Source organism: Biomphalaria glabrata, chromosome 5, assembly GCF_947242115.1.
Source record: "Biomphalaria glabrata chromosome 5, xgBioGlab47.1, whole genome shotgun sequence".
NCBI lineage: Eukaryota > Metazoa > Mollusca > Gastropoda > Planorbidae > Biomphalaria > Biomphalaria glabrata.
The window spans coordinates 43,470,145-43,490,065 of record NC_074715.1 but is presented as its reverse complement, the minus strand read 5'-3'; the positions used below and the strand labels follow the sequence as shown (position 1 = coordinate 43,490,065).

General features: G+C 30.0%; 2 protein-coding genes across 3 annotated transcripts in view; one reads left to right on the top strand and one right to left on the bottom strand.

Annotated features, from left to right (window-relative positions):
- Positions 1-10,369, top strand: LOC106078147 (ras-related protein Rab-10). The gene is made up of 6 exons (XM_056028508.1): positions 1-537; positions 2,720-2,780; positions 3,397-3,535; positions 5,221-5,310; positions 5,772-5,873; positions 6,192-10,369. Exons 1-6 carry the CDS (start codon positions 411-413, stop codon positions 6,261-6,263), a joined length of 591 nt encoding a protein of 196 aa, XP_055884483.1. The 5' UTR covers positions 1-410; the 3' UTR covers positions 6,264-10,369.
- Positions 9,713-19,921, bottom strand: part of LOC106063527 (uncharacterized) — a 22,517-nt gene continuing 12,308 nt past the window's right edge. Inside the window, exons 12-17 of one of the 2 annotated variants that reach the window (XM_013221924.2) lie at positions 18,364-18,663; positions 17,269-17,418; positions 16,777-16,839; positions 14,234-14,341; positions 13,075-13,157; positions 9,713-12,622 (exon numbers count right to left, since the gene is read on the bottom strand). In XM_013221924.2, the coding sequence (XP_013077378.2) occupies positions 12,228-12,622; positions 13,075-13,157; positions 14,234-14,341; positions 16,777-16,839; positions 17,269-17,418; positions 18,364-18,663 (1,099 nt within the window). In that variant the 3' untranslated portion in view covers positions 9,713-12,227. The remainder of the gene's footprint in view (positions 12,623-13,074; positions 13,158-14,233; positions 14,342-16,776; positions 16,840-17,268; positions 17,419-18,363; positions 18,664-19,921) is intronic. The other variant, XM_056028507.1, reaches the window with a different exon arrangement.

The following is a 19,921-nucleotide window of genomic DNA, read 5'->3' as shown; positions in this document are numbered from 1 at the left end:
CCAGCAAAGAGAAGATTCTTATGACACTGCAATGATAATTTATAAATGAATAATAGATATAAATACTTTTTTTCATTAATAAAGAATGAATGACAAACATTTAGCTATATCATTATGGAGTAAACAGCAATATGCTATGAACCTTCTATCTAAACGTATTACAATTTCAGTTTAATAGTGTAAACATTAATGTGAATACAACAAATTGAGCAAAAAATTAATTTATTTACAATTCAGTTGTGAATTTGTCAACTGGATTTGAGAGATCTAGAATCTACATAGATCAACACTAACAGTCAACTAGGTTTAATCTAAGTTCATATTTGGACACTTCATCAATTCAACATTTATTTTGTGAGGGACAATTTCTTCTGTTGCTTCTAGTATTCTAGGATCTAAATTTCAAAGAAATGGCAAAGAAAACATACGACTTACTGTTCAAGCTTTTGTTGATTGGTGACTCTGGTGTGGGCAAAACATGTTTGCTTTTTCGATTTTCTGATGATGCATTCAACACAACATTTATTTCAACAATAGGTTAGTAACATGAACATAGATCTAGATTCTATTTAGAACTATAAAAACAACACAAGATACACTGAAATTTTACAAAGAGAATTAGACTAAGAATTTAAGAATGAATAACTGAAATGTCAGAAATGGGAATTAAATTAATAAATAAAAAATAGATCTAGTAAAATGTATTTTCATTTTTAAAAACTCAATTATTAAGAATTAAAAAAAAAATACACTAAAACAATTTAAAATTACTTGGCTTCTGAACCAGGGTTCCAGGTTTGAATTCTGGTGAAGACTGGAATTTTTTTATTTCGGGATCTTGTGGAATAGTAAAGGTGGTTGGTCATTGTGCTGGCCACATGACACCCTTGTTAACTGCGGGCCATAGAAACAAATAACCTTTACATCATCTGCCCTATAGATCACAAGGTCTGAAAGGGGAACTTTACTTACTTTTATCTTTTTCCTGGTGAACCAGTTGTAAACTAAAAATAGCTAGTAAATGTAGACGTTAAAAAGATGAAAAGTTGTCATGGACATGAAAATCCAGGTATTGACCAAAAAAATCTAACAAAGAAAAAAACCCTTTCAGATCTTGCAATCTATGGGGAAGATAATATAAAAGTCATCTGTTTCTATAGCTGACAGTTTACAAAGATGTCATGCACAATGACCAACCGCCATTACTTTCCCCAACTACTTTTAGGTGTACTTTTTAGAGATGGGTGGGCACTGGGGCATCCTTAAAGTCCAGAAAGTCAAAATCTCATTCATCCCTGAGATTTGAATCCAAGACTCCTCGACTCAGTAGCCAAGATTTTTACTGCTCAGCCACCACAGCAGAGTTGATTTTAAAAATGAAATTTTATAAATCGAACAAGACATGTATTAGAATATATGCATCCCCTGTTTGGAAACCCTCAACTCAAGAAACCATGTAAATTCTTCAGGGGTTTGTCAAAATTCAATTTCATACTTATACAATGTCTCATTCTCAGAGAATTTGCACAATGTTTGCATATATTCAATATATATCCTTAAAATTTTTACAATATATATGAACTTAGAAAAGCTGTGTCAGAATTGTATTGACGGTTGAGCAGCTCGATTTACACTTGTTAATAATATGGTTGTGCCTAATTCTGATAAGCTCATAAAAAACACTCGCAGCTCATACATACTTTAGTAACCTTATAGAACACTACAAAAATATATCTCTATTATTATTACACAAGAATGACAAAACAGTTCATAATAATACACTACACACACACAAGCTGACTTAGACATCAAGCCAGTTTAACACACCAGTACAGATCAGCTCACAACACAACAAGAAACATAAACACACAACACATACATCACAATAGTTTTATTATGATATCTTAAATGTAATGTCATGTATACTAAATTTCTGTGCTCTTTTTTTTTTTTTAAATATTATTGTCTGCCAAAATTTTTCATTTAGTTTTTAGCCTGCTCATAAAAATTTGCCCATCACTGCTCGAAACTCTAAAAAAAACAATATATTTATTAATTTTCAAGATCCTTTTATTACAATATTTTAGAAAATGAACAACCCTTTGAATGTAACTATAGAAGTCAGATTAATTTCTTGTCATTGTTTAAGCATCCACAGGTATATAAAACAAATTTGAACAAAATATTGCTTTATTTAAAAAGGAAAATACAAATATTTAACACATATATATATCTTATATTTTTAATATTTTGTGCATTTAATCTTAAACATTTGAAAGTTCCATTATAAATTTTCTTCAGGTCATGGGAGTGGCTTTTTGGTTGTAATATAAAATTGGAAAGTTGAGACCATTGCATGTCAGTCACCAATTAAAAAAAAAATATTTTTACAGTTAAACAAAATTTGTTATTTTATACTATTTATAAAACTTCCACAAAAAGAAATATTTCTGTTTTAATTATTATTAAGATAGGTTTTACTTTTTAAAAAAGATTTTTATTTTGAAGCTTTTTTATCTTGCACAGTGTTTTTCAACGAAGTATAAATGCAATTTAAAAAAACTGTACCTTGTTGGTCAATAATAAAAAAAATAAATTTTGTTTAATTTTAGATATAAATCACAATATTTATCATATTATATTTCTATTCAGACTTAGGAATTCTTTTCAACATTTTTTGTATTTGTTCTTATTTTTTTAAAATATATTTTAAATACAGGAATAGATTTTAAAATAAAGACAGTAGAGCTTGGAGGGAAGAAAATAAAATTGCAGATTTGGTAAGCATTCATTTAAAATGTATTACACAATAGATTACTTTAGAATATAGTAGAAATTGTTTTTTATTTTTTTTTTTTTTCAGCATTTTTCTATAAAGTATATACTATCCATATTATATTTGTAAAAAATCACTGATTTATTTATTTATGAACAGATCTATTAAACTGTCAAAGTTATTGGCTGCATGAAATTTCATACACAGTTTCCTTTTACCGCTTAGGTGCTCACTAAGACACAGTATTGACAGATTGCAACCCTGCCACTAGCATTTGCATAAAAAAATTATTAAGCTATCTATTAAACCTTTGTAATTTATTTTCAGTTTTTCCCATAAAGGCGCATTCTTTATATAAAGCATACATATAATATTTAAGCTTATTTTCTTTCTTTTTCCGTAAAATATGACATTTCTGCTTGAATATATATGTACAAAGTTTATAAAAACAAATGAAACCAATAACTCATTGTTGCGTAACTCGCCATTGTGGATACTTTAAAAAGTTAACTAATAAAAGCAAATTAATAATAAATATTAAATTAAATACCATATTATCTTTGTTGTACTCTGATTGACTTTCCTAAATGCAAACTTTGAAATGCTTGTAACTATTGTAGGGACACTGCTGGACAGGAACGTTTTCACACAATCACTACTTCTTACTACAGAGGTTCAATGGGCATTATGCTAGTGTATGACATCACCAACATCAAGACATTCGACAATATCTCCAAATGGCTAAGAAATATTGATGAAGTAAGTGGTAGAGTTCTCTTTTAACAATATCTCTTCAACATGACGTTATTACTAATCACTAAAACATGCACTGATTAAACATTTATTTATTTGAAAAGTATACAGCTTTTTTTTATTGAGCCTGAAATATGATAATTGTGAATTATTTTTTTGACATTATAATGCACAGTTACTAAAGCTTCTATAGAATGTTTTATTCAGAAAATGCTAAATGCATCTAAATAATAATGATATTGTTTTTTCACTCAAGTCTTTGAAAAATAAATTCCACAGAGAGCGTGTGAATCTTGGGTTACTTGAGAATGTAAAAGAATATACATGTAATGTAAAAATAATTGGAAAAAAATTTTTAATGGAAATTTAATAAACTAAAAAACAAATTATAAAGACAGTTTGTGTGGAAACAAACTGAAATTCAACCCCGAAGTGGTCCACTCAGGCAGGAAGAAAGGAAAAAGGCAGGTTTCAATATTTTCAGAAGAATATCGGTATTAAATTCTATTAGCAGTGGTCCACTCAGGCAGGTAAAAAGGCAGGTATCAATATTTTCAGAAAGAATATCATAATGAAATTCTATCAAAAGCAAATGACAGAGAAGAATAGAGAAAGAAAGTTGATAAATTGTGAGTGGTGTCCCAAAGGTCCAGCAGACCAAGGGATAGGTGAATGTGAAGTTAGATGTAAACCTGGCCTAACTGATATCTTATAATGAGTATCTAATTGATCTAATTGTTTTGTAAAGGGTCAGTCTCTTATTCAAAGCCTCAAGAAAAAAACATTTCCGTAAAAAAATAAATAAAAAAATTCCTTTAGTTTTGTGTTCCATAGCAATGTAGGTGCTCTGCAGTTCATGCAATAATTTGAAAAACTACTTAAATTGTTGTTTTAAATTATGTCCAACTTATTGGCATAGTAATTAGTTTTTATCTCTTTAAAAATTTTTTTTTTTTGTAAATGTAGTATTCAGTATTACAGAACTTACATAACTTAGCAATACAATTGTAAAAAAAAATTTTTTTTTGACCAAAAATCTAAAACCATTTGGATAAATGTGTTTAAAAAATGGTAAATAGTTGTCTGCCTTACTAAAAAGCCTCCAGTGTTTGTTACTATTAATAGTGAATAGTTGTAAAAATGGTGTATTTTATAAAAAAACTGCTTGCATAATTGATTTCAAAATCTAGATGTTTCACTTTCAGAAAAGAAAAAAGTAGCCGTTGCATCAGAACGATCTAATGAATGATCTAAAATATCATGATGTCTGATTTTCATTTTCTCTTCTAGTTTCTGAGATCTAAATGGGACGGACAGACAGGCCACACAAAACTAATAGCGTCTTTTCCACTTTCGGGGGCCGTTAAAAATCAAAACAGATTTCTGATATTCCCAGTTATTAGTTGAAGAATCTGATTGGCATAATACCATAATAGTAAATTAATGTCTGTAAAAGCTTTAATATCTTTATACATTTCCTGCTTTGCTCTTGTAAGAAGAACTAAAAAGAAAAACAAGACCCCAAGCCTGGTTAACATGCTAGTAAGGAAGACTTAACCAGTAATAAATGACCCTGTTTCTATTTCATTGCATTTTCATCAAGAGTATTTAATCTGTTGTGTAGTAGGTCAACTAGGATTATGTTGTTAATTTCATCACTCAAATGCCATATTTATCTGCATTGTCCTCAGCATGCAAATGAAGATGTAGAGAAAATGATCTTAGGAAATAAATGTGACATGGATGATAAAAGACAAGTACCAACAGCCAGAGGGGAAGCAGTAAGTCTAAAAGGCTTTTTCAATAGTGAATCTATATTAGTGTGTGTGCATGTGTTTTTTATCAAAAAGTATATTATATTTGCTTTATTTTCACTCTTCTTGATTTTGGAACAAAAAAAAAACGTGCTTGAATTATCTTTTGGCCAGAAGATTGTTAAATTAATTAAAACCAAATTCAGTAATATCAAAGTTACATTTTTTTTTTGATCCAGTGAAAAAACTCTTTTTAAAAGAATTTTTTTTGTAGAATTATGATTAGCTGCACATATAGTTAGAGAAATTATCCATGTTCATCCTTTAACAGTTCCCAGCTATATTTATCTACATTAAATTCTAAAATGAAGCAGTTCAGTAACATAAATTTAATACAAACTAGATGTTATATTTTGCTGTAAAAAAAACTTTTTTAAATACTGACTTTTTTTTTTCTATTATTTAATACCCTTTTATGCTATTTCCAGATTGCTAGAGAACACAATATTCCATTCCTAGAAACTAGTGCTAAAGCCAACATTAATGTTGAAAAAGCATTTATGAATTTAGCACAGGCCATCCTGAATAAGGTAAGAACAATTAAAATCTCAGAGTTTTGTATGTTATATATATAATATATATTGAAATAGAATGTGTGTAGCACGGATACTACTTTATATTCATGGTTTGGGTAGAACTACTGTGTTGGTTGTGGAGATGTTCCATTTTCAACTTTTGTACATATTTTGTACATATTTGGGTTATTCAAAGTATTTCAAATCAAGTGAAATATTTGCTTAGCTCAAAATAAAATGCACTCTGAATACACTCTTAGAACACAATAGAAGTCACTTAAATAGGCTCCCTATAATTTATTCTGACATGTTTTTATTTTGTGTCTGTTTCAGACTCCTGGGAGAGTTTCAGAGCCTAATATTAACATTGGTACACAAGATACTAGCGCCAGGAGATGCTGTTGATAGACTAACAGATATTTCAGCTGCACGAGTTTCTCTCACTCATTTCTTCCATTAGTTTGTTTTCATTTTGTTTTCATTTCTTTTTTTTTTTAAAACTTCTTCACTTGGCATTTAGTGATTATGTTTCAATATAGACCCACTGAATACATCCTGGGGCAAATAAATTTCATGAGAAATTCGAGAACAAACTAATCTCTTATCATTATGCCACGCTTCTTTTTAGTCTTCAGTTTTAGTTTTCTAAGATTTTTGTTTGTTTGTATATTTTGTTGAGAAAGTGAGTTTTGATTCACACTAGCTTTGAGAAAGTCTTAACATGCAGGATTTTATATGTTACCAATCGACAGTTGACATGATAGAAAACATGTAATTTTTTTTTCCTTATTGAAAAGCTAGCAAAAAAATAAATTGTACAAGTTGCAGGCATTGTTCTTCTCAGTAGTATTTTAATAATAAATGAAGTCATTCAATAGAATTTTGATTCCGACAAACATTATTGAATTATTTGTTTTGTATGACAAGACAGTACAAGCAATAGTCAAGTACTAATAAACTTTTTTTATCTTAAAAAAATAACAACCTCAACTTAAACATTGATATGGTAGTCTGTTTCATGAGAATGATGACTAGTAATGTTGTTTATAAAATTGCTTGTCTAAAAAAAGTTTTCATTTTCCAGAACAATTTCTTTTTGCATTGGAAGTACCGGTACAACTTTAATGACATTTCAAACTTGATTTGCTGAGTGTCACTTGAATTGCATCCATCTATTCAATGTTATGCTATGATGCTTGCTATGATCATGTTCTTGTCCACGTCTTATTCAAGTGATTACTAAACTTTGTATCTATTTTATTTTTCTACCAACTCTCTTAGGGGCCAGGGCCAGATGGCTCTTATGATAGATTTTAGGGGGGGGGGGCACGCTTCAAAGTTGGTTTTTTTTACTAGTAAAGAAACAACACAATATGACGTTGTGCCTCATAAATGCACAGGCTGATATGTTGTATTATAGAAAGCAGCTTAACCCTTAAAAGTCCTTCAATTTATTTAATGAGTACACATAACCTTGTACACAGTTGCCAAACACTGTTTAATTCCCTTTTAATAACTAAAGAGATTAAAGCAGACCTTGTCTGTTGCAGTTGATCATCGTGCTGGCTGTTCAACGTAGCTCACAAAAGCCTCTTCAAGTTTGTGGTGTGGCACACTTGTGTTTGTAATATAGCCTCTGCTAAGAATGAAAGAATGTCTCTGCTTTTGGTGTTGGGTAAAATGTGTGAAAGAATGTCCGAGTACCAAACACATTGAATGTATATTTTACAGACTGAGAAACTGAATCACATTTTATAAGATTTTTTTTTGTTTTTTGTTGCTCCATGAGCCTGCAATCTTGATTCTATATTTATAAATATGTAAGTGAATAATTCTGTCTATATATGCTGCCTACAACGTAGTAACTAACACTTGACTCTGGCCTACATTTATGTATGTGTTTTAGTTTGAAAAACTAGATTCTAGACTATATCAGGATTTATTTTTTTTCCAAATTTTGAAAAATAAATTTTTCAACTGTTTAAAATGCTACTGCTTATAGTTTTTTATATTTTCCCCCTCATTATGATTTTTTGTTTGCAATAACATCCACTATTTTAGCTTATTCCCTTTAATCTATTGGTGTTCATCTTTGACTTGTGAGTGGAGGTTTATCCTGGACAAGATGAATGTTTAGCATACTTAGGATATTGGCAATTTTTAATGCATGCCAAAGACTAGCTGAAAAAATGTTAATTAATTAAAAAACACTGTTTTGTGTTGTTGTTACTTGACAAAAAAAAACCTTATATGTAACCTTCACCATCTATAATAGAACATTTTAATAAACAAATGTTTAAATTTCTTTTTATATAGGCAATAGTTAATCAAATTGTTTAATTAATTAAGAAGCACAGAATAACTGCTTGTGTTTGTTATATAAGCTACATTAAATAAGACGGAAACATACAAAGTCTTTGTGACAATCTAATTTACAATAGGACACAACTTTGATGTTAATTGGATTGTATTCAAAAGATATACAGAATGCTGTAATAAAATGCTTTGTAGTATCAACAAACAAGAATATATCCTTTGAGAATAACAGGGAATTTGGTATTGAACATGACAAGAAAGCTCCTTGGTGGAAAGTATACACAAAATTAGTCTATTAGTTCAAGTGGAGATCCAGTGCCATTACAGTATGTGTTTATTCCATTTTCAGACTGTTTTCTGTCATTTGGATTTGGACCAAGTTTTTTTTTTATGAAATTTAGTAGATTTTTTCTTGTCTACTTAGACTAGGTTCTTAAGTTACAAGCTACAAAAAGTGCTAACCATCACAACTGTTGTTTTTTTTTTTTGTACAAGTCAGTAATATCAGATGTGAAAATTTTGTGTTTTTTTAAGAAAGAATACCTATATTGAACTCAAACTTGAGAAGATACTCAAGAGGTCTTGTCACAAAGGATAATTAAAAACCTATTCATGCAAAAAGAATAATAATTGAAGTGCTGAGTATTCTTCAAGATATTTTGTTTCAACAAAAATTAATCTTTTGCTTGAAGAAAATTGCAAAGAAATAAAAATTATTTGCTTTACAGGCATTTTCTTTACTACCAGCACTTTCTGAAGAAAAACCTTATGAAAAGCATGCCATATAAAATAGCATGTGTACATTAAGCCAGATCTTTCATTCATCACCATCATTTTTTGTTTTCACTGCCTTCTTTTATCACAGAATTCTTTTATAAATATTACAGTTTGATATACATCTAGCGCATTACTCTTATTGCATTCTGGTAAACTTTTATATGGGGATCATAGGTTTTGTTTGTGTAGTAGGCCAGTGGTAGGCTTTTGTCATCTTTATAAAAAAAAGCTTATCTTTAATGTCAAGAAATACTTTTTTTTTCAGTACCCAGTTCAACAAATCATGACAGTAATGTTCACCCCCCCCCCTTTTTTTTTTTCTCTCCTAAAATAGTGTTTATATTATGGTTTCAATATCTTTGTGTGTATAAAATGCTATCCTTATAATAGAGAAATAGAGTTACATATTTTGTTACGTTCATTTTATTAGTAAATTAGTACTTAGTGTGTAATGATCATTTGAATATCTTCACACTACAAACATTTTCTAACAAAGCAAATTAAGCTCTTATATTATTTTGAAGTATATTTTTTTTTAAATAGGTTTATTTGTTCAAAAGAAGTAAACCTGTCTAATTAGACATTTAAAAATAATTATTGGCATGTATTTATTGTTATTTTGTCACATTTATTTTAATTTTCAATACAATGAAAAGATTGTTCTAGCACCAGAGTTAGTATAATGTTTACATGGAGACAATGTAACTCATTTCTTTTTATTGTTCTAAATGAAACATTCATGAGTCAATAATTACCTGAAGTTTGTACTTTTTTTTTTTTTTACACAACAAAGAAACAAGAAACAGTTTTCATGGCATTAAATTTGTTCTGAATTCAGAACATGTGCCTTTGTATATTATTTTAAGTCTGCCATATGGTTTTGTTTTAGTTGTGAGGCTGCTTACTCAACTTTAAATGGATTTTTTTCTCTTTCATTTTTTTAAGCTAAATTTTAATTTGTTAAAAAATAAAAGATAGCATAGTTTAAAAAAAACCTTTTTGTATCATCCAGTGCAATTAATTGAGAAATTGTATAAACCAATTGACGACACTTGTGTAGATGTTACAAAACGTCTGTACTTCATTGACAGCAGATATAGAAATATGGCTTGGACGCTTAGAAATTCCAAACAATAAAAAAAATTTGTGAAGAAAATAGCAAACTTGCATCAAGGCAATTTGAAAACGTTTCTGTAATTTTGATGAAGCCCATTAATAATGCTCACAAAAAAAAAAAAGACATTTTCTATGACAGTAACATATACACAAGCCAAGGCTCACTGCTTTTCTTAAAAAAGTTAATAATGATGGTGCAGTAAGTTTAAAATAGTTTTGTTTACAAAGAAACAAAATGCGTGTATAAAATCTAGATATAAATGTTTTGGAGTAAATTTATGTAATAAATTTCTGTCATCTCATCTTGTATTCAGTTTTTTCTTATTGTAGGTGAAAGTGTGGAATGTTTCTTAAATGAAAAAATTTGACTGAAATCTCATCTGATTACTTCATATATTAACCAAACTTGCATGCAATGAAATAAATATTGCTTGAATTGATAAGAAATTAAATCAGTTCACCAACCAGGCATACTTCCACTGTCAGTAAGAGGCATAACAAATGTATTCACTTCAATTTTATTTTTCAAATTTTTTTTAAAATACCAGTAGACATTTTAAAAATACCACACAATAAATATTATCACTATAAACATTAAATACATATATTGCACATAAATAGAAGCATCTTTTTGGATCAGCTTGGTATTATTTAGTACCCAGAATTGTTTCCCTTTGGGGAGGTTCCTTCAAAAAACCCTACCACCTTTTTTTTTTTTTTTTTTTTTTTACCCCCCTAACAGCTGTAGAAGTTAAAATATATAGTCTATATGAAAAGTAAGTATGGTTGAGTGAAGAGTATGCTAAAGCTATGGTATTTTTATTTTTTACAAAACACACATCATTGAGGGTGGAACCTGGACACCGATATCAGCTGTAACATAAATGTAACTGTTGATGTATTTTGCTGAGAAAAGTTTTACTAGCTCATTGGACACACTGGGAAAACTTTAGTTTGATACCTGGAATTTTTCAAATTAAAAAAAAAAATAATTTGGCTAGATCTAAATTGAACATGGGTTTTGAAAGGACTCTCATGTTCAGCTATTTCCGAATGTAAGGCATTATTGATTCAAGAGTTTAATAAATTTATGTTCAGGATCTAAGTCTAGATCTAAAGGCATACCATTGGAACATTATAGAGTAGTAGATATATACATTCGGTTAATCAGAATTCTTTCTAGGGTGAAGGCGGGTGGAAATAGTGGTGGGGTAAAAATGTTCCATTGTTTTAAATCTGACATCACTAGTTACTAAGAGAAAAGTTCTAGAGGGAGGTATCGTCTTTTAAAAGTATTTTTAAAATGTTTTTCTTGTTTAATCACCAAACAATACAGAATAGCAGTGGCAATACTTGAACTAATGATCCAATTTCATAATATAGAATGCTTTGCCCAGTCCCTGGCTAACACTAAACTCTAATTTACATCCTAATGGGCTATTTATTATTACTGTCCAAACCTATCTATCATAGAAGACAGCTGGCTAAGAGACCTAACATCAGCTGTATATGTTTCAGATGTGACAGTATTTAAATGACAGCCAAGTCTACTGAGTTATAAAATATTGCACTTTATTCCTCAAACCTGAGGTTTATAAAACGATCAGATCAGTAGAAAAACAAATTTAAAAGATTTAGGTATACAATTCCACAAGTGATAAGAACCACTATACAACTTTGTAAAAATACAGTTGTTCCAGATGAATGTTTGAACCTAGTAAGTGCCTTAACATTTAAGGGAGGTAATTCAATTTACATTTTCAAAATCCAAACATTCATACTTTAAAAGCAAACAAAAAAAAAAAAAGTTAAATGCTCAAATTAAAACAAGTTTTCAAACCTGCATCAAAGAAGTGCACATTTTTATGCTCTATATTCAGACAATTTCAATAGGAATTTTTTTTTTTTCAAATTCATACCTTTATTCACAAATGATGAAACTTTATTATCAATGGACAAGTAATTAATTAATAAAAGTATGCACAAAACACCAAAGATATAGAGCGAGCCATTACACATATGTGTCTTTACAACCCTAATGTGATTAAATGTAATAGTGAATTTATAATTCTTGTATCTACAATTTTCAACAAAAATTGTTCTTTTTTTTTTTTTATATTTTATTTAAAAAAAAAAAAACTTTTTCTTTAGATAAACAGATTAAGAAACAACAATCTCCCTTAAGGCAGACCTTAGAGCTGTCATGAAAGGATATGGTGCATTGACTTCAGTGTCATTTAATGTCTTGATTTTCTCTACTGTTTCTAACAGCTTATCAACAGTCAACTGTTGACACTGAATTATATCAGGGAATTGGCTAACAAGGGGATTCAGGATTTTGATCAAACTTTCTTTCAAAACGGACAACTTTTCAGCAGTTTCTCTTAGAGTCACTTTAGCCTCTTTATTCTGAGAGATCAGTTGAAGGACACACTTCTCCTTGGTCCTAACTTGTTTGCGCAGATTTAATATTTGGTTTTCTAACTGAGTATTCATTGTATTCAAATTGGTTATTTCATCATCCAGTTGCTTTAAACTTGGGTCTGTCATCAAATCTAAAGGATAAAAACAAAATGTTAAAAGCTGACAGAAAATATTTTATTTCAAAACACTTAATACAATTTTTTTAAAATATCCCCCCCCCCCCCCTTCCCAGGGCGGTTTCCCAAATCAGCCACAAGGTTAGGGTTATATCAATACATTTTTTTAAAAAGATATTCTGAAAATTCTATAGTAAAAGAATAGTTTGACCTACATATATATCACGCTTGTCACATAAAGAGAATATAATATTTTATTTCAGTAGAATAAAACTATTAAAACTATAAAGATTTGTATTCATTTCAAAAAAAAAAAAATGTAAATAATTGTTCAATTTAAATGTCAACCTGCAAATTTCATGTGTGAATATTATAATCCATTAAATATGAAATAGAGTTGCTGCAGTGGATGCTGCAACTCCCTGAAACAGAAGAAAATATAAAGTAAATCTAATTTTAAAACATACCTTCACCAGCTTGGGCTTTTAGCTGTAAAGCTGTCAACTCTTTTGGAGAAATCACTACTCTAGCTCTTGCAAATGAAGGATCACTGCAAATTCAATTGTTAGAAATTTTATGACATGCACAAATCTTAACAAACTTTACTGCTAAACACTTTATCAAATTAAATATTATAAAAACTCTGCCAAGGACAGTCCCAAGCCTAGCTGAAAAATAGAAGGTGGGTAGGCCATATGGTTAGCTACACGACCCAGCTAAAATACCACCAACTAGAGAAAAGCCAGAATTATCTACACGACCCAGCTAAAATACCACCAACTAGAGAAAAGCCAGAGTTATCTGGAATCCAACAAGCAGAAGACCATTGTCTCTACCCGGACCACCACCACCACCATCTGTACATGGAACATTCATGAAAGGCTACCTTAGTAGCCTACCATGGGATAACACTGCTGTTAATTCCAGTTGTTTAACTGCATCTTGCTGAACCAATGAAAGATACTGTAGATCCAGATCTCCGGGACCAACAAGCCAGTTTTCAAAAGGAGAGATGCATAGATTAGACTGTGATGCTATACATCATTCTGGAACAGTCAATGCCCGGGTATGCTATTCTGCCTCAACATGGCACTCGGTTGGAAATGATCATTTAAGTGATTAGGCTAAATGAATTATGAATAGCAAAACAAAACTCCTGTGTGAGTGTCCAAGGGAATGCGAGACCTTTCCCATTGCACGAAGCGGAGTTGAAAGAGAGCTCCCATGTCCCTGTCGATAATCCATGCGCCGTTCCTCAAGGGACCGTTAAACTAATGGCGAGTCCTGCACGGTTAGCTTGGCACAACATATGAAAATGGCGGAGGTTCCAGGTGTACTCGGCCTTCGGCCATGCATTCTAGTCCATGCACCCGGAGTTACATACAAGTGCTTAAGACTGGGCTTATGTGAGCTTGAGTTTCTTTACCCAAACAAACAACAGAGAACATATAATTCTTTCCCTTAAAAATTTTCTTTAAAAAAATAATAAAAAAAAGAACTAATTAATAATTTGCCAAAAGAGTCACATGAATCCATAGAGTTTTGTATTTTATTTACTTAGTCAAAGCAATATTTGTAGAATGCATGGATTCAGGCTAGAAAAATACAATAAAAAGGTTTTCATACCATTTATTATCACTTCTTCCATCCCCAGAAGAACTTAATTCCAGTTCTGGGCTTTCTGAGACTGGCTTAGAACCTTTAACTTTGTTTGCAATAGGACAACCTGAAGCACTTTTAGAACAGAATGAAAAGTAAATGTTTATTTAAATGATAACTGAGAAGAACAACAAAACCAATGATATTTGAATACACATGTGTTTCCTATGCAGTTCTTAGTAGATGTTCTGATGTTCTAACACTTCGCTACAGTTTTAGAAGTTTATGGGCTAGTTTATCTTACATATTCAAAGTGATCTATTTTTAGATCTTAGATATATTGTCAAAACAAAAAAAGTTTCAAAACCGAATTAAAATAAAAAATGTAACAGTTTTATTTTCAGTTCTGTGTTTATCAACCCACAAGACCATAAACAGAACATCTATTCTACAAACATTCTAAAGTCCATTTTATTGCAAAATAAATAAAGATTCCTATAGCCTACCACAAACTTTTTTTTTTTTGGTATTTATTTAATGTTAAGGCTGTGTCTTGAAAAAAACTAAACAAAAACACATGACATTAAGTTAAACTAAGGAACTTTTATAACACAACAATCATAGGTTTAGCTAGTTTTGAAAATTTAATTTTAAAAAATGTTTAAAATCAATTTTTTTTAAATTTATTTATCAGAATAAAAATAAGCAGCTAGTATCAATAATGAATAGGTTTTCAACAAAACCTTAAGTCGAATAAGAAATTCATTAGTTAGCCTCAATTTTTTAAAATTTATCTTTGTATTATTGCCGTATTTGACTGAATAAATAAAACCTTAAGTCAAAAAAAAAAGAAATTCATTAGCTAGCCTCAATTTTTAAAAATATTTTTTATGTTTGTATTATTGCCATATTTCACTGAATAAATAAGACAGCTAAACTAAAGTCACAAACTAAACTACATTTTTATGAAATGTTATGCTTGGCTATACACATATAGCTAAATGCTGCCCAACCTAAATTCAATAATTCATTAGCTTGACAAAGAAAAAAAAATATGAAGAAGAAAAACTTTTAGAAGAAGACTTTTATTTCATGCTATTTCTGCTGTGTAAAGTATCTGTAATTAGTTTAGGTGACATTTGAAATTAAGAAAAAAATTATCTTAAAATGATTTAAGATTCTACATTTTAATAATTATGTATGACCACAGTCAACTTTAGAAATGGTAATTGCTGTGGTGTATGTGTTTATAAATAGAAAACTTTTATTACATGGTATGCTATATTAAAGGGAAACTTCGATGGTTTTGACAATTTTTTATATAATGTGTTTTGATTTACTGATTATGAATGTATTATTCTTTTTTTTTTTAATTTGCAATAATAACTTAGTAATTGATGTTTTTCTGGTGTAATTTTCCTGCGCATCCAAAATGATCAGATTTTCACCGGGTTTCTATGTGACGTCACACTTACCTATTAATTTAATCTATTGACATTGTGTAATGGGAGACCATACAGTAAAGTTTACATTCTCGTAAAAGAAATATACCTTCATCTATGCAGTTAGATCTAGATCTTGTAAGCAAAGAAAAAAATGAGTGTTGAAAGTAGATTTACATGCATGACTAACCACGGCAGTGTATATTTTCTCGCTTGACCACTCAACACACAACAAACACTATCGCTTGGTTGTCTTGTCATGACCGACACACGTAGTCTAGACTAGCCTTACACTGACCAGTTTGTTAGAATCAGTCAGACACACGATCTATTTACCTTTTAGGACAGGGAGGGGTGTAGATAAAAATGTTACTTTTTTTTTCAAGTTGGTTATCCTAATGCTTTTAGATATATCTTTCTCTCTATGTGTATAACTGTACCATAGCTCTGGACTAGGCAGTCACTAAGCCTAACAGTAACAGCTACTGTAAGAATGAAGCGATACGATTGGTTAAATGTAGTTTCTCTTTCAGTATTGTTGAGGGAAGTGACGTTTGACTGAGCTAAAAACAAAATCTCTAAACAAGAATTTACTGACTAATTTATTAAATATAAATATTTCTAAGCATTTAAATGCAAAATGGTAAAATGTTTTCTATTACAACTTTTTACGCAGAACTTAAATATGTCAATAACTCAAATTTGAAAAACCATCAGAGTTTCCCTTTAAATAGCTATAAGTATAAGTTCTATGTATACTAAGTTTATTTTCAACAATATATGTGATATGAATTGAACACTGCAATAAGCATTACACCCACTACCAATCCATGATATCCATAGAAAAATACACCTATTTTAACACACTTTGTATTTCTTTTATGTTTTTTTTCGAAAATCTATACACAAAACAAAATAATTCATAAATCTGGAAAGAAAGGATATTTTTGCTGGCCTATGCTACATTGGAGCTCAACTCAGATGGTAAAGAAAAAAAAAACACCAAATATATATACATAAGTAGTGAAAAAAAATTTACACTATTTTTATCTACACATCTATACACTGAGATTTCTTTTTTTTTTTAAAGAAAACACAATTATCCATGCACATCAATAACATCTGTACCTTCGATGTGACAGATATTTTCCTGTCACGTGACCTGATCCATCACATCCTGGCACAGGGCAGCTTTAAAATTGTTACATTATTTTAAATTATGATGCCAAATAAAACAGGGATGTTAGGGATACATAATGCTAACATTGATTTCATTTTGCTCAAGACAGTGAAAGTTGTAAAGGTGATCTGCTCTGCCACCATATAAAACAAAACAGAACATAATGCTAATATTATAGGAACAATATACAGAATTATAGAATTCTACTTAAAGTGATGAATATTATTTTAAATAAATCCTAAAAGTAAGATACCCTTAAATCAGTTGGGGGAAAGGTCTCAAGGTCTGAAAGGAAAACTTTAAAATGTGGCCTACATAAAAGCAATTTTTATTCAGTACTTTAGACCCTGTCCTTGAACTACAGGTAAAGTACTTCAACTGTTATATATTAATACCCAAGATAAAAGTAACAAGTAAAAGAAATATATTTGAACATTTACCGCAATGGATCTTCAGTCTCTCCTCTCTTTTCTCCTTCCTTCTGTAAAATTTTCTTCAACTTCGCAGCCCTGGGACATCCAGATAAACTTCTATGAGAAGCGTAATTACCAGTCACATGTCCAGAACCATCACAGCCTGGAGTGGGACACCTGAGAAACCATTGAGTGACATCAGTTTAATTCATAATCATGTTAGGTAGATCTCGTAATCATACTTTTGTCAATAGATAAATATGATATAAATCAATGTTACCAATTAGATTTTTTTTAAAATATGTTGAACCAAATTTTCTTTTAATATATTTTAATGACATTGTATTCTTTTAAACCATTGTGTTTATGTCTAAGTAGGATTTCCAACAACAAAGAAACAAAATTATAAAAGGCAACACCAAAGAAAAATTAAAAAAAAAACAAAAAACAAATAAAACAGAAAAACTCACCATTTCCATACTGAAAGCAGCCACAATTGTCTTTTTTTCCCCTTACCTCATCAGAATATGAAGTGAATTTAATTTATTTTTTTAATTTTCACCAGTCTCGACCTCATCTTAGATCTTGTAAAGAAAGTGTTGCCTTTAGTATGTCCTCTTATGGACACACACTTGTCCTTAATTGTCAATTACTAATTGGATTGTTCTGTTGTGTCATGTTTATTATGACTGCTTTGTTCAGTCCAGAAAATGATCACACCAACTTTCATTGTTTCACCAACCAAAAAGTAAATGAAAAGGCTACAATATGATAAAACAGAGAAAAACAACACAATGGAAATATATATATATAAGATATGAAAAAAGGGTAAAATAGTATAATTGTATATTTTACTTTTGTCTGTTTTAAGTGTTTAACTTCAAAAATAGTATTAGATTTTGTTCAATGTTGTTTTTTTTATGTTTGCCACAAGAAAACAGCAGCAACAGAAGCAAAGAACATGCACCATAAAGCTTAAACAACAAAGTGACCAACACACACAGAAATGATGAGGAGCAACTGAGTCAAAGAAAATAAATAAGAACTGAAGCAATACAATTTAAACAAAAAAACTAAAACAGAATGTGAAAAGCGTCCATCAAGAAGCCAGCAAAAACTCACTTTTGTTCAACCTGATTGGCTTGCACAGTTGCCCTGTCAGCCAATGGACACCCAGACAGGCTACGATGAGAGGTATAGTTACCAGTCACATGACCAGAGCCATCACACCCAGGAGTGGGGCAAGTGGCCTCAGATTTTTGCCTGGAGCTTAATCGTGATCCTAAGATTTCTAAGAGATGACTGGGAGAGGGTGGTGGGGATTTAGGGTTAAAACTAGGGGAGGATGAGCGGCTGGACAGCTGACTACCACTCAGGCTACTGATATAGTCATCTTCATCATCACAGCTGCTTTCTAGAGACCTGAGATAGTTGTGGGTAGAAAAGGAAAGCAAAGCATGCCAGTTAAGTCATTCAAAACAGTGACAAGTCAATGTATTAATCTAATGTATTTTACACACTTAAGATTTTAGTCTACGTGGTTGTTACAATTGTTATTTCATCTATTAATAGATCATTTCCAAAATGCTCTACTGTTTCAAATAAACTATTTTAAAAAATCTATTAAAGAATAAATCTGGGAAATATTTTGTTAGAAACTTTTCTAAAGTAATTCAGAGCTATTAGTTAAATTGAGTAGGTATAACAAATCCCTACAAACAAGCAGAACAAATACATGGCCCCCTTGATTATGGTAACAAACAATGCTAACATCCTAGGTGTACAATGCAACATTAGACAAATCAGATTTTGTTTTAAATTAAATGAAAGTTGATGTAATCAAATTCTGTTCATAATAGTCTGTACCTGAACTCATGCAGTTCTTGTCTTAGTACAAACAATGTCAACAGAAAAAACTTAATATTTTGAAATTTATCTCCAAAACAAAACACAAAATAAAAAAAAAATTTACAATTCAAAGCTTTCAATTGACAAAATATTTATTGACAAATTTTCAACAACTGACTTACAAATAGTAGACTGTTAAAAAAGTTACTCTGATAAATACCAGAACACAAGATCAATCAAATTACAGAACTGTTATAATCCATTTTCTACAATGAAAGTAAATTATATAATTTCATAATATATCTAGTACAAAAATGTAAAGATGACATTACAAAACAATGTTAGATTAAGTTGATTCCATGAACCAAGGTAAAAACAAAAGGAAGATACATTTTCTTCAAAGAATCAAAAAAACTATGAAAGACATTTCTATACAAAATAATAACAAATCAAAGTTGAGGCATTACCTTTAATTTTGTCAAGAGTAAAACCAACAAATTAAACTGTGCTAGTCAATGTCTATTGTTGTTATCAATGATACACTTCAAATTTCATTTTATAACATCAAAAATGAGTTTCATAGGTCATTTCATTCCAGGACACATACAAAGTAAATGAAGATCTTTATGTATAAAAAAAAAAATATACATAAAAAAAAAATTAAGACTTCTTTCATAAACAAAAAACAAATTATACATAAATTTATTTCTATATACATTTTTTTGAATCAACAAAAAATAAAACCACTTTTTAAACATTTGTTTTGCCACCATAAAAAAATGTTTGCCATTCTAGCCTACTTGTTGTTATAATTTGATCATTTGTTAGCGAT